Below are 14,190 nucleotides of genomic sequence, written 5' to 3'. Positions count from 1 at the left end.
AAAATGTTGCCAAGGCCATGTATCACCTCGCTGTAGGTTGATGAAAATTACCAGGTGAGAACATTCATCGTCCAAACATTGCCTAATGAGGCCAATAATCCGAATATGGGGTCGATGTCCAAACTCTACTCTACTGTAGAAACAAACAGCAAGTCACTATACAAAGGGGGGGTATATATTACAAATTACAGTGTACCTCCTGACGACGAGTCGACGATCCACTCGGACTTGAAGGTCCCGCCGACGACGACGAATGCTCCTCCTCACCTCCCTCTTCTCCTCCACCACCTCCTGTGTTCGTACTCATAAATAAAATGTCGCGAAGCTTCTTTGCTGAGTCACCCGGCCTTTCATGGCCGTGGTGGCGGTTGTGGTGGTGTTTGGGACTTCCCAGCCCGACGAGACGGAGGAGTTTGGGGACGAGATGGCGCCAGAGTTGGCGGGTTGAGGGGAGGCATGCGACGATGATGCCGACGGAGAGTTCGATGTAGGACCACATGTGGAGGTAGAACGCGTCGTCTGTAGCGAGGAAGAAGGGGGTTAGCATCGCGGGGGTTGGATGAGGTAGGTAGGAGTTGGCGCAGCGTTGGGGGAGGGAGGGCTTACAGGTTGGGTCTTGGAAGCCTTCGAGGCTTAGGAGGACTTTTAGACGGATTGCGCTGACGATTGTGATGCTGTTGCGAGATGAGGCGTTAGCGACAATATAGGTATCGACCAAAAGGGGTCAAACTCACACAACACCCAACGAAAACATGACGACAATCTCCACCTTTTGCCTCTTTCTCAAATTCAACCACAGCACCTGCGTGACGGGCAACCCCAACATCCACACGTCGAGCGCGATATTGATCGCCGCGTGCGCGATGAACATGGCGTAGACATTGATACAGTACCCCGGGTGGCGGCCGTCCCAGGCCTCCCAGGCGTTGCTGAAGGGGCGGCACTGGTTCAGGTTCGCGACGGTGAAGGCGAGGCAGAACAGGAAGTTGAAGGTCTGGGTGAGCCAGAGGACGAGGCTGAAGGTGCGGCTGACCATGCTGAAGACGCGGATGTAGAAGAAGAGGATGGAGGCTTTGAGGGCGGAGATGGAGAGGGTGTAGATTACTTCGAAGGCGAAGAAGACCTGCCGGTTTCCGAGTTGGTTTGTGAGCTTCTGCGGCATGTTTGTTTGCTGTGGAATATTCGGGGCGTGGCGGTGGTGGGAAGTGTCTTACTTGCATGAAGCGAGTTATCTCATCGTAGGAGAGAGTCCATATATCTCGACCGATGCCTAATTGATACCCTGATATTCTGTTAAATGAGATCCTTCATTGGAATGCCTCGACGCATCGCGAGTGTCGAAAGGGGGAGGCCTACCTCGAAACTTGGAAATGGCAAAAGAAATAGAGAACAACTACGACAAAAGACATTAGTCGTTTCGTCTTCAAGTGAAAAACAGTTTGGCAAACTTCTTTGCCCGAGAGGATGCTGGGCCCTTACGTATCCCAATATCAACGTGAAGTCGTCCGGCCCCCACGTCGACAGCCTCAGAAACTTGGAGAGCATCCTCGCTAGCACGAAGACGGCGGTGATGATCACGAGCGATACTTTGCCGGCTATCGAACCTGTCTGATGGTGATAAGGATACCCGCACTTTGTCCATGTGATATTCTTGGCGACTGGATAGCATCACTGTCAGCTGAGGTACATCATGGCTTGTGAGAGGGGGTGAGGGGGGCATCTCACGTAAAGACTGCTCCAAGTCACACACCGCACGTATACAGACGCGAAAGGCCTCGACGGCGGGCTTATCCTGACATAGACATGTTGTCGTCAAATTGGTGACGGCACATGTTGTGATGTTGACGGCCTGCGACAGACACGGTATCTAGATGCATCAAATAGGATATCGTCAGCTCCCTATGACGTCGAAGTATCTCCCATACCCGAACCTCAAAGGCCAGTATCAGAGAAGGGAGGCAAGCTCACGGCGCAGTCCGGCAGGCCATCCGCCAATTGAAACGCCATCGAAAGAACGGCTCAAGTAGATTTCGACTGCAGTATGGATGCGGAGGACTCGTTGTCCATGAGCAGTCTTTGCAGGCGGGAGGAGAAGGTCGTCGATTCAAGGAGGCATTACGACATATTTCCCGCGTCTAGTCTTCTGATGCTTCACCTCTTGGCTCACTTTTTATTCGATCCTCGCGGCTCACATGGAAAGGGGGAAAGGAGGAAGAAGGGGACTCGGGGACCCGTCTGGGGTCGACCGCCCCGGGGAATTAAACTGAGTTTATGTCTCATGGTTGAAGTGAATCGTTCCCTTGTTTGCAAAATGGCAAGATCAAAGAAAGACTACTTTGCTACTAACGTGGTGATCGGGGGCCCGGGTCTAGCCTCTCCCAGGTACGGTGGCTTTTATTTACGTTTGCGGACATCGAGGAAGAGAAACTAGAGAAACAAGCGATTGCGAAATTATGCTTTTCGACCTAAATAAGAGGAAAGTAGCTACTGGAGCCTCAAGCCCGCAAGCTTGATGATATCTGGGTTAGAGGTTGAAAATGAAGCAGTGACGTTGCTGGGATCCCGGTGGTTTGGTAACAGCTGTTGCGGCGAAAGCTGCTGTGCATGCATCCATCACCACCCGTCTTCCCCGTTGGAGGTTGCAAACTTGCAGGGGAGGACGCGGAGTGGGGGACCCGAGGTGTCGGGTTCGTCCGTCGTACATGCGGCCCCCTCCTCCACCGTCCCGGAGTCTTGGCATCTGTTTCTCTTCGTGATTATGGTAAACTCTAGTATTTTGTGATTACTTATAGACAGATCATATAACCTAGGTTGTTTTGAGGGATATGGTGAATGTCTTGTTGCGAGAATGACTTCAATGCTTGTGTTCTTGTAGTGCGAAAGCGATGTATAATCACGTATTGCTGGAGTAATTCGTTTCTCTTCCATCAATAATTCCAAAAAACACCATTATCTACCCCGGAGAGAGATAATATGGCCGACAAATTCTTCGCGACCCATAGCTTGACCATCAAGTCTCGATTGTATACGCATCTGCCGAACTCCAGAAACGAGGCAAACCCGCAAACCGACCAAGACTCAATGCACCCATTAGAGACATACCGCAACGAGTTTAACCCCGGGCCACCGCCGCCGCCACAGATTACCACAATGCCTCATAAACGATGAGACCCCGTCTCAAGCCACACGCCTCTTTCGACCACTTCCCATCGAGGGAGAGTCTGCCGACATCAAAGGCCAGACTTGGGACCCCTCACTCCCGATGACGATATCCCGCACTTCGATGGTCTCCGGTTCTCCGTGCTTCAAGCCTTCAAATCCCAGCCTCCACGAGATCTTTCTAGTGCTTGATTGCCCCCCCATCTCGCTGCGCCCTCTTTTACCTAGGGACGAGCCTAGAATCGTGTTCTCCGAAGACCTTGTTTATAATTGTTTGGTGGCTGGTGAAAAGACTCAGCGAAGCGGGAAGGGCGCTCTCGATGTCATTCACTCAGTCTTATCGCAAACCGAAGCCACAATGCCGAAGCCGCAACGCTGCTCGATATTGTTACAGATGTGAAGTTACTAGGTGCCTTGCCAATATATCGAACGCAGTCACAACGGCCGAGGCTGAAAGTCTGCCCACGGGATTATCTCCAGCTCTAGATGTAGGTCCTTGAAGATGAGCTTATGAATATACCGCTCCTGGGTCTGACCTTTTTTGCTATGGAGAGCCTGCTCATTCTCATTTTACCTGGCTTGATTTGCTACCGGTATGAGACGTTTTTGACTTGCGCCTTTACCTGTCTGTACCTGCCTGTCCTCACTTAGGCGCGTTGTAGAAGTGATCTTTGGATAGATTTAACAGGAACAAATCAGCGAACAACGTTCATCTCAAAGGATCTTCTATGCCTAGCCGTGGAATTTAGCCTCTGCTTAGTAGATGAACTTTTCGCATCGCAGATGAAGCAATTGCTGATCACATACTCTGCAAAAAAACACCGCTGTTTGATGAGACTTCTCCCAACGCAGGTCCTTTCATCTCAAGGCTTTCATCGTATTGTTTTTCACTTGGCAACCACCTTAATCCTCCATGTAAAGTCAAGATCATACACCGGAGCCGCCAATGTGCAGCAACCCTACGTCCGAGGTCTGGTAATTGCGAAATATGCTGAAGGGACCTGAAATTTGTTTCTCGTTTGACTTATCGCTAGGTAACTTGTGGTTGATCTAACTCTCAGTGAAGCTATCAAGAAAACGCCCTCACCACTATCTCTCGTCCCTCGCCCTTTGCCAGCACCCTGAAATACACCTGAATATGCTAATAACGGCTAGAGCTAAGGATGAGAAGTTACAACTCGGAGGTCCGAGATATATCTCACCAGGCATTGATGCGAAATGATAGCATTGGACCTATATCGTAGAAGGAACTCTACGCGATGAGAGCGGTTGCTACATGAAAGGAGATCTGAGATTCAAAACATGTTTGCTTACGACAACTTTCCACACAGCCCCTTTTAGTCCTTCTCATCATGTGAGGTGAATGTTTTTTTTTTCAGAGGCCCCCCCCCCCCCCCCCCCCCCCCTTTTTTTTTTTTTCTTCTTTTTCTATCTATCCTACCCCACCTCGCGCCCTCTCCCCTCCCCAACAAATAGAAAAAAAAACTAACACAAACACTCTCATCTCACACTACACTCACACACACCCCCCCCCCCCGGCACGTTTTTTTTTCAACTATCTAGAGTGCCTACTTATCACACGCAGGGCCGTCTAGACTCTCAGAGGATAGAAAGATCAAATGTTACCAATTATGCCCATGTGACACGGTAATCACAGAACGAGCACCTCATATCAAAGCAGTATTGGTCAAGCTCGCAACGTGAATTTTAGTCGTAAGGGATAAAACACTGACTTTTTGTCCTTTTATTTGACGTTATCTACGTCCAGCGTACTCGAGGACTTCCACTTAACACCATCCTTCATAGCCTTCAACACCGCTCCCAACCTCTTCACACCCTCCACGACGTCCTCCTCCGGCTCCCACGAGAAACACAATCGAATCTCCCGATCGAACCTCGCAGCGTCCTCGTCCCCATGCACCTCAAACTGCGCACCGTGCCCAATCACCAGATTCTCCGTCTCCTTAGCCCTCACAGCAACCTCCCGACTCGACATACCCTCAGGCAAACTAAACCACACAAAGTACCCGCCAAACACCTCAGCCCCCTTCAACGCCGACCCGCGCACAACGACACCCTCGCCAAGCGGCTTCTGGATGTACTCCGCAATCGCTTGCATCATAGCCCCATGTCGTCTCGCGAGCGCAGGACGCGTCTCCTGATCAAGCTGCCTCTGCAGCTCCCCGCTCTCGAGCAGCTCCGCGACCATCATGGCAGCCAACTGGCTCGGCGCGCCACCGCTACACGTTGACCCCGTCTGTGATAACCCGTATGCGAACGCGGGACTGCCCTCCGCCCACCCCGTGCGCACGCCGGGGGCGACGATCTTGCTGAAGGAGCCGTTGGAGACCGCGTTGCCGAAGGAGGCGTCCCCGACGCCTAGGCTGCGGTCGATGTCTACGAGGCGGGGAATGCGCATTTCGGCGGTGTAGCCTGGCTGAGGAGGGGTGGAGAGGGGCCATTGGAGGAAGTCGTAGACGTCGTCGGAGACGAGGAGGGCGTCGTGTTTGCGGGCGAGGAGGACGAGCTCGTGGCGACGGCGGAGGGACATTGTTTTGCCTGTCGGGTTGGAGCAGGTTGGGACGAGGTAGATTATGTGGCGGTAGAGTTTTCTCTTTTTGGCTTCTTTGAAGTGCTGTTGCTTGATATTAGCTGGTATTCCTTGACGTTTCTCTTCTCATCGTTGATACCATTAGGTGAGGCTCTTCACGATGAGATGAAGTGAAGGTGGGAGACGCTGCTTGTAGCAACAGCCCCATCGTAGAAAAGGCTCACCTCATCGCCGCCTTCTCCTGCGGCCTCGAGCCCCTTCCTCAAGTACTCGATATCAATACCATCATCATCCTCAGGAACAGCCTTCAGGCGCCCGTCGAACCCGGCGTCAGCAAAAATGGGGCAGGCGAGAAAGTAGCACGGCGCCACCATCCAGACATTCTTCGTGTAAAGCGGATCAGTGAAAGATTGAAGGATACAAGCCAGATTCTGGCTTGCACCGCCCGTGACGCAGATGCGCCGGACATCGGGCGCGTGGTGGCCGGCGGCGACAGTAGTGGTGGTGGCATCATCCGCGGCAGACGGAGGTGCGGGGTCGACGGCGGGGTAAAATGCCGCCAGCCAGCGGGCGATGGACTCGCGGAGAGGCTGGTATCCCGGGTCCGGACCGTACTGGAGCCCCGGGACGTAGGCGGCGGGGTCGGCGAGGGTCTTTACGGCCGCGGCGGAGAGGGCTGCGGCTGGGAGGAGGGATGGCGAGGGCCAGCCTCGGAGGAGGTTGATTGGCTTCTTGTGCAAGGGGGCGTTCATGCTTGATGATGAGAGAGAATTTGCCGAGGTGAAGAAGGATCGTCGAGGTGCTGAGTGTGGATCAAAACTCAATGGCAGCTTGCGAGTGTTTACGCTGGTCGCGCAAGTTGAGGAGATGCGGGTATCGTGTGTGAGGGGTCGCCGGTGGTGAGGTAATTGAGCAAAGTGTTTTGATACAGTTGTCACGCGATGCTTCATCACCTCCGTTCGAGCTTTTGGTTCACTAATGGAATTTAACGGCGACCTTGGTTGACTGCAAGGTAATGATTACTTATAGTTGTATGTCAGAGTGAAGTTCAAGGTTGTCGCCTCCGAATGCGGAGGCACCAAAGATAGGAAATGCGCTGGCCCCACGCAGCATTTCGCAATCATAGCGGCACATCAAGGAACCGGCAAGTTCAACAAATATGTTCTGGTTCAAAGACTCATTGGTCCAACTGAAACTTATTCCTTTCCTAGGTAGTGGTAAAATGTAAGGGTATCATATGCTCCAAAATCAATGTCTTTTCAAACGCCTCGTCATTGACACCAGTCTAAGGGACACACCCTTTTTACCAACCCCATGTTCTCGTAGAAGCCGTAAATACTGGTGGCTTCCACTGGATCTTGCTCGGGTCAATCAATCGCTTCTGCTTCACCTTCTGCTTCTCCCTCTGCTGTATCAGCTTCTCGGGAATCACGATCTTGTGCTCTCCCTTATGATACACCTGCATCTTAAGCGCCTGTAAGGTGTGCTCCACGTCCTGCGGAATTATGGCAAGAGCCGTCGAGATGGCTTCAATCGTAGTCTTCTCATCGCGCTCATTGTAACCCACAATGAGATCCAAGATGTTTTCACCCCAGTATTGCCGATAACTCAGCAGACCCAAATCAGAAAGCGGCTTTTCTGGCGAACCAAGCTTGCCTTCGATCCTTGATAGTTCGTACGAGAACTGAATGAGCAATCGACCATAACCTTTGCGCTGGTACTGAGGCAGAGTCAAAATACAAGCTACGTTGTATCCGTCCGCGCTCTCCTTTTCTTTGGAAAAGTAACCGATAATGTGGCAGCCCTTATCGCTTCGACTCGTCATGACGTAGAACAAGAAGGGGTCGACATCGTAGTATAGTGTCTTGTGGTCAAGGAACATCTTGGACAAGAGACACAGGTTACGGCAGTAGGTGCGCTGTCGTCTGCCGTCAATCTCAAAGAAAGAGACAGACTCGTCGCGGTAGATCTCGTTTCCAGGAGGGTGCTGCAGAGTACACTTGTGCCTGTGCCTAACAAAGGATTTTTCGTCGCCATAGTACCCGAGGCAAAACTCGCAGATGAAAATAACATCTTCCTGGTTGAATACCTCAGGGTATGGGGAAAAGTACCATGGGAACAAGTCGTGCTTTCCAAACTGGACCTTGGAGATATTTCGAATTCGGGAGATCTCGGCCGGATTCTGCGTCATAGAGCCGTGTGTCCTCAACTTCTCGATCTCGTCTTCTCGGCTGAAGCCACTGAGTAAATCTTTCTTCTGGACCTCCTCCTCCAGGTCAATTTCCATTTCATCGCCTCCAGCTGCGGGGGTGGCCGTTGCATCGCCCGTAGCTGTGGCCGGGGTCTGGCTTTGGCTCTCCTCGGCCGTCGGCGTCATCTTACGGCTCTGTGACTCGACGAACTCGGTCCATGGGTGCGGCGTCGCGGCCTCTGAAGGCGCAGATTGCTCCCTCTTCGAAGGTCGCTTCTGGGATTTCTTTGAGACCTTATTTTTTGACGTGGCAACACCTTTCTTCGTCTTAGGATCTTTCGGTTTGTCCTTGTCGGGTAATGGCCACTCGACATCTTGGTCGAAATCGATTCGGATCGTCGGCACCCATTCGTCGAGACGTTTGTTGAAATTGTCAAAGTTGCAGTAAAATTGGCGACCGCTCTTCGTTTCTTTGATGCTAAGAATCTCGGCTCGACGGGGGATGCCTTCTTTTTTGACCATGGCGATGCATCCTGCTCTGCGCTCGATGAGTTAATTGAGAAACATCGCATGAGGGGCCATACGGGTGAGATGGTGGGGTGTTGGGATGACGAACCTGATTGTTTCCGGGGTAGCCTTTCCCTTTTGTCGGGGCTCACTGGAGCCGACAGAGGCCTCGCCATTGGCGCCGTGTGCCGCCATGATGAATACTCGATGTGGTGGTTGATAGTTGATGGATGTTGGTACAATGCGAAAATCGGCTTGCTGTTCTCGGTCGCAAAAGATGATTGAATTACTGCAGGAACAGGAAGGTGGTGTGGCAGAAAGCGCGAACTGCCCAAAGGCGGTGAAGAAATTGCCGTGAACCCTTGCAAGAAAGGAGCGCTAGCCCAGGCGCTGACTCCACTCCACCCGACCTCGATAAGTGCATTTTTCCATTTTCTCTCATTTGGGCTCGACTCTCATCGCTGACTTTACATCCAAGAGTTTCTCATTTACCGGTTTTCCATATTTGAAAAACACATCATAGTTTCCTCTCGCTGATACACGAGCGGTCATATCCGAAAATATCTCATTCGGAAGCAGAGACTATGGCCCCTGAGCTGTCATCAAATTGGAAGAAGCTCCAGGCACAACTCAAAGCGGCAGGCCCGTCTTCTTCCTCAACTACACCAGCCAAGACGTCTGGAGGTGTCAAGAGAAAAGCAGAATCTTCAACCTCGGACCAACAACAGTCCAAAAAGAAGAAGATTGCTTCCAAAACGTCGGGACCAGCTACGCACACCCCAAAGGCCGTAAAAACAAAGAACGGACGCATGGGTGTTGCACAAAGTTCAAAGGTTGAAGTCGAACCCAAGGTCGGCCCGTCGCCGTCACTCGCTCTCTGGGCCCAAGACAATGACATCTCTTCGGAAGCACTGGCTGAGGCCTACGGTCTCGGGCTGAAGAACAATTCCATGCTCGGATCCGAAAAGGATAAGATCAACTCTGGTCTCATAGAAGGAATCGAGGTGGGCAAGTACATCGCCATCGACTGCGAAATGGTTGGTGTTGGAGATGGAGGATACGAGTCCGTCTTGGCTCGTGTGAGCATCGTTGACTTTCACGGACGCCAAGTATACGATTCGTATGTGAAGCCCCAAGAACGGGTGACGGACTGGCGAAGTGCTGTGAGCGGGATCCTCCCTAAGCACATGAGATTTGCCCGGGACTTCGACGAGGTCCAGAAGGAAGTCGCCGCGCTCCTTAAAGACAGGATAGTGGTTGCCCACGATATCAAGCACGATCTGGACTGCCTGAAACTCAGTCATCCGAGTAAAGACATTCGCGATACGGCCAAGCACCCTGGGTTTCGGCAGTACGGCAACGGCAGTAAGCCAGCGCTTAGAAGACTTGCAGAGGAGTTGCTCAAGGTCACCATCCAAGGCGGTGCTCACTCAAGTATCGAAGATGCGCGGGTGACGATGCTCTTGTTCAGGAAACACAAGTCCGCATTCGACGTGGATCACGCCAACCGCTTTCCTCGATTTGGAGGTGCTTCGATAAGTTCGAAGCCAAAGTCTAACAAGTCCAAGAAAAAGAAATGAGTCTTTATCCTCTACGCTGCTTTAAATCTCATCAAGGCCCCGGGGCCTCATGCATCCGTGTCTTCAAAATTACGACACGGTCTTGTCTCCTCCAACAATTATGTCCACTTTCTTCATAGCGGAATGCCTTCCATCAACTCCAGAGCACCCTCGCGCCCAACGGTTATTATCGCGTCGCCAAGCGTCTTTGTTCGGAACCCGGCTTCGCAGTATGTGAAGTAGTACTGCATGGCCAGATTAGCTTAGAAATACCACAAGAGGGATGATGGTACGTGTCTTACCTCCCACTTCCTTCTAAATACATCTATTTCTTCTTCAGTCATGTCATCATGCTCACGTTTCAACGCCGGACGGATCTTGGAATCAAAGTTGCGGAGGAACTCCTCCTTCCACAGCCTCAGGGTTTTTGAGTAGTGGCCACCAATGTTCTCCACCTTTTCGACAATGAGAGTGCCCTTGGACTCCTTGCTGATGTGGTTCAACAGCTGAGTGATCGATGGGAGGTAACCTCCCGGGAAGATGTAGTGGTTGATGAAACTGCAGTCTGTCAGCACGCGACCCTATTTCATGGGTTCTGCTTTGCGACTTACTCTTCGCCCTTGGAGTACGCCTCATGGCGACCTTCCGGCATCGTAATGCACTGGAAGACGGCGATACCCCCATCCTTCTTCAGCAACCTGTCCATTTGCGCAAAATACGTCGCCAGGAACTCCTGACCAACGGCCTCCAGCATCTCAATGGACACAATCTTGTCAAACGGCCTGCCCGGCGTCTCTAGCTCTCGGTAATCCGTAAGCCTGACGTCGATACGGTCAGAGAACCCCGCGGCCTCGATGCGCTCCTCCGCGAGCGCCTTTTGCTCCTTGGAGAGCGTCAAGCTCGTCACGCGGCAGCCCGTCTTCTTCACCGCCTCGATCGCAAAGGAACCCCAGCCGGTGCCAATCTCCAGCACGTGGTCCGACGGCTTGATGCGCGCGCCGTCGATGAAGCGGTGCAGCTTGGTCATTTGCGCCTGCTCCAGCGTCTCTTCCGGCTCGTTGGGGTCGTCGGCGCTGCTTTGCGGTTTCCAGATGGGGCACGAGTATGTCATGTCCGGCGACAGGAAGGCGGCGAACATGTCGTTGCTGATGTCATAGTGCGCCGAGATGTTGAGGAGGGCGTTGGACAAGGTGTTTGTGGTTCGCGCCAGGCTCGAGACGGCGGTGGACAAGCTCGATATCCAGGTTGTTCCGTTGCCCATTTCTTCGCGGTTGACGATGAAGAGCTGTGACGCCGTGTCAAGTTAGCCACACCACCCCTACACGACCATAACGCCCGCCCCAGTTTGCGAGTGTACTGACCTGGAAGAAGGCAGTCAAGTCCTTGCACTCAATCTCCCCCAGCATATACGACTCGGCGAACCCCATGTCAGCGAACAAGAACAGGCGCATCCAGAACGCATCGCTCTTGACGACCAGCTCCACGCGGGGCACGGCATCGGCGCGGCGCGGCACGTGGTCGCCGTTGGTGAGGTTCTCGTTGTACTTTGCGCCTAGTTTTTGGCCGAATACCCTCCGGAGCTCGGCGGGCTCGTCGACGAGCAGGAGGGTGCCGCGCTCAATCTTTGAAAAGACGGAGAGGATGGCGGGCTTGGCTACCGATAGGGCCGGTCCCCAGGTCAGGCTGCCGACGGCGCCTCTCACGAGCTCGGTGCCGCGGTAGAGGGGTTTGGCGACGGCCGCTGGGACCAGCGAGGGGAGCTTGGGCATGGCTGCGCGCGTAGAAGGACTGTCTGTAGATACACTAAAGTAGTAGTCGCGGAGATCCTGTTTACGGTGTTTCTATGTACGAGACCCCGTGAGAAGCCCAATGGCTTTTGGTGTAAGGTACAGGACTGGACTGGCGCAGTTCAACCAAAGGTCAATTGAGTTGAGCAAGCCGCCGGGGAACCTAAAACCGAAGCTCTCAAGGTAGGTAGGTCACTGGGATGCTGCATACAGCTCTCTCTCTCACTACTCTCGAGAGAAGATGGAGGGGGGCAAGCAAGCTTGATGGGATGTATGGGAGGAGGGGTGGAATGCCAAAGTTAACAGGAAACGAGCAGAGAGGGACATGTTCACATCTGAGACCTCCAGCAAGGGGGGCGGGACGGGTATCATTTTATTGCAAGAGGCAACCCCCCCGAAGGAGACCAATGTCACTCCAAGCATGTCAAGGCAAGGCTAAACTTCTAAAGGCTTGTGTGTGCGAGTTAGCTTGCCGGTGGGTAAGGTAGTGTGTTGTCTTGAAGGGGAACCGGCAACGGCACATGGATGCAGCGAAGGAGGTGGAGGAAGAGAGAGCGCATGCTTCCAATTCTTGTCTCGTCCATCGGTACCGTCGCAAGCCCGAGGGTCAAAAAATGGGGACGCATGGGAGGGTCCAACCCAGGCTTTGCCAGGATGAGCATGGGTGGGAACTTGGGAAGAGTGGGTGCGGCAAGGGTAGCTCAGACGGGAATCACTCGGGAGGGGCAGAGGCCTTGGCCATCGCTTGTTTCATTGAGGAAATCGAACATCGCCAAAGGGGGGAGGGGGGAGGTTGACGATCTCTTCGGCATCTAGGGTTCCTGTTCGTTGCCTTGCCTACCGTGGAGGGTGAACTTGAATAGCCTCTGGGTTCTGAGCTCAACTTTGGTCCCGATATTGTGCAATGGCTCTCTGCCAAACCAACTTCTTGGGATCATTGATGCATTTAACTGACTGCAAGACAATTCTTGATAGCGGCTGGCTGCTGACAACGAGCTCCTCCTCCTCCTCCTCCTCCTCCTCCCCAACAAAATTTCTTAGGGCCAGGGCTGTTAGTGTAAACCAAGGGATGATGTCAGCTTCCTACGGAGGCACGGCGAGCCGAACGCATGGTAAGTTGGGGGAACGCATGGCAATGCGTGCGAGCTATGATCGGAGTGGTGTACCCGACAAGCTCATTCGTCAACACAGGCTTGTAAAAATGGTTGAAGAAACTACCTCACTAACACCTTGTCTTTACCTACTTTGTAAGGTATTACCACCTACCACCTTGTCTCTCAAAAGGCCAGTGCGCTACCGGACCGTCCGGCCACGTTCAGCCTCGAACTGTTCTAGTCTCGCTGCTTGGGATAAGTTGGGTTGGGCCCTGGGGGGAACCAAAGGAACCACTGGGAACAAAAGAAGCACGAGCTGCAGGTTTCGAGAAGGCCGTCCGGAATTTGTCCCGGCTGGCAAGGTCCGGGCGAACGAAACAAACAGTTTAGCGTGAGGTTGAACGACTCAGGTAGCTCTTCATCGGACGAGATGGTATAGAGTAATCATCCCCAATTGCGGTGGCCCTGTGAGGATATGAGAGAGTTCCTCTTTGCTTGTAAAGGAAGAACCTCTGTGCAGGATGATGTACATAGATGCTCGTTCCTCGAAGGATGATACCAAGATGGAAGCATTCGTATAGTCAGACGTAGAATGGTAGACTCAGGCCAGGTCCCTGCATCCTACTGCGTGGGGTGGGAAGAGGAGCGTTCCCCGGGAGCAAGGCTTGACAGCATTTCCTTCCCACCCATTTCATTTCCTGTGTCAGCTGGGTACGGTGTGCCAGAACGTTGTTTCTCACGATCGACAGTCACCGACTCCGAACACCTCGTGACTAAGGTAAGTCAGGGTAGGCGGATGCGCATTATTAATCCATACATATCTCGAGCCTTGAGTTCACACACTAATCCAACCGTCAACGACTTTTACGGTTCTTTCGAATTACCCGTACTTCTCACTAGGGCACGTCCGATCCGATCCAGCGTTGGAACTTTCGATGAGCAAGGCTTTCCGCAGCTTATTGTGTAATTGAAATCCTGCGCAACTGTAAAGTAGGTACAAGCGAATCAAGAGCGCAGGGTGTCCGATTCGGGCGTTCCCCGGTTGAGCAAAGGCCCAGGGGTCCCTTTGTTACTTTGCAGCTCTTGCGGAGCTTTTACTGGAAATTCTCAGGAAATCGACCAGGGTGTTTTGATATCAATGACATCAAGACTTTCCCACCCCCCACCGCCGCTAATTGGTTGCCGACAACCGTCAACCGCAGAATTCATATTCGTGGGCTTTCCCGGGCGGGTTCACGATCTGGAGGGCGGACTTTTCGGAGGAGATACGGACAAAGATGGACAATTCCTGATGCCGGAGGGGGTCGGAGAAGGGGACAGGGGGAGCTGGGGGACTGGATTC

The 14,190-nt window shown here is 52.9% G+C and overlaps 5 protein-coding genes across 5 annotated transcripts; 1 reads left to right on the top strand and 4 right to left on the bottom strand.

Annotated features, from left to right (window-relative positions):
• Nucleotides 1-178: 178 nt before the first annotated feature.
• On the bottom strand, nucleotides 179-1,162 carry CABS01_04941 (CFEM domain-containing protein; the record flags this gene model as incomplete). Its single annotated transcript, XM_060538311.1, has 3 exons — nucleotides 179-519; nucleotides 607-674; nucleotides 735-1,162. 3 exons carry the CDS (start codon nucleotides 1,160-1,162, stop codon nucleotides 179-181), a joined length of 837 nt encoding a protein of 278 aa, XP_060389973.1.
• Nucleotides 1,163-4,903: 3,741 nt separating this feature from the next.
• Nucleotides 4,904-6,660, bottom strand: CABS01_04940 (aminotransferase; the record flags this gene model as incomplete). Its single annotated transcript, XM_060538310.1, has 2 exons — nucleotides 4,904-5,794; nucleotides 5,935-6,660. The coding sequence occupies 2 exons, from the start codon at nucleotides 6,658-6,660 to the stop codon at nucleotides 4,904-4,906; spliced, it is 1,617 nt and encodes a 538-aa protein (XP_060389972.1).
• Nucleotides 6,661-7,013: 353 nt separating this feature from the next.
• Nucleotides 7,014-8,603, bottom strand: CABS01_04939 (histone acetyltransferase E; the record flags this gene model as incomplete). The annotated part of the gene is made up of 2 exons (XM_060538309.1): nucleotides 7,014-8,439; nucleotides 8,518-8,603. The coding sequence occupies 2 exons, from the start codon at nucleotides 8,601-8,603 to the stop codon at nucleotides 7,014-7,016; spliced, it is 1,512 nt and encodes a 503-aa protein (XP_060389971.1).
• Nucleotides 8,604-8,992: 389 nt separating this feature from the next.
• Nucleotides 8,993-9,988, top strand: CABS01_04938 (exonuclease; the record flags this gene model as incomplete). The annotated part of the gene is made up of 1 exon (XM_060538308.1): nucleotides 8,993-9,988. One exon carries the CDS (start codon nucleotides 8,993-8,995, stop codon nucleotides 9,986-9,988), a length of 996 nt encoding a protein of 331 aa, XP_060389970.1.
• A 113-nt stretch (nucleotides 9,989-10,101) lies between these two features.
• CABS01_04937 (cyclopropane-fatty-acyl-phospholipid synthase) lies at nucleotides 10,102-11,736 on the bottom strand (the record flags this gene model as incomplete). Its single annotated transcript, XM_060538307.1, has 4 exons — nucleotides 10,102-10,212; nucleotides 10,270-10,525; nucleotides 10,579-11,252; nucleotides 11,329-11,736. 4 exons carry the CDS (start codon nucleotides 11,734-11,736, stop codon nucleotides 10,102-10,104), a joined length of 1,449 nt encoding a protein of 482 aa, XP_060389969.1.
• Between the last annotated feature and the right edge of the window lie 2,454 nt (nucleotides 11,737-14,190).

Source organism: Colletotrichum abscissum (genome assembly GCF_030869225.1).
Source record: "Colletotrichum abscissum strain IMI 504890 chromosome Unknown Scaffold_9.1, whole genome shotgun sequence".
Lineage (NCBI taxonomy): Eukaryota > Fungi > Ascomycota > Sordariomycetes > Glomerellales > Glomerellaceae > Colletotrichum > Colletotrichum abscissum.
The sequence above is the reverse complement of the archived record's forward strand: the minus strand, read 5'-3'. Positions and strand labels throughout refer to the sequence as shown.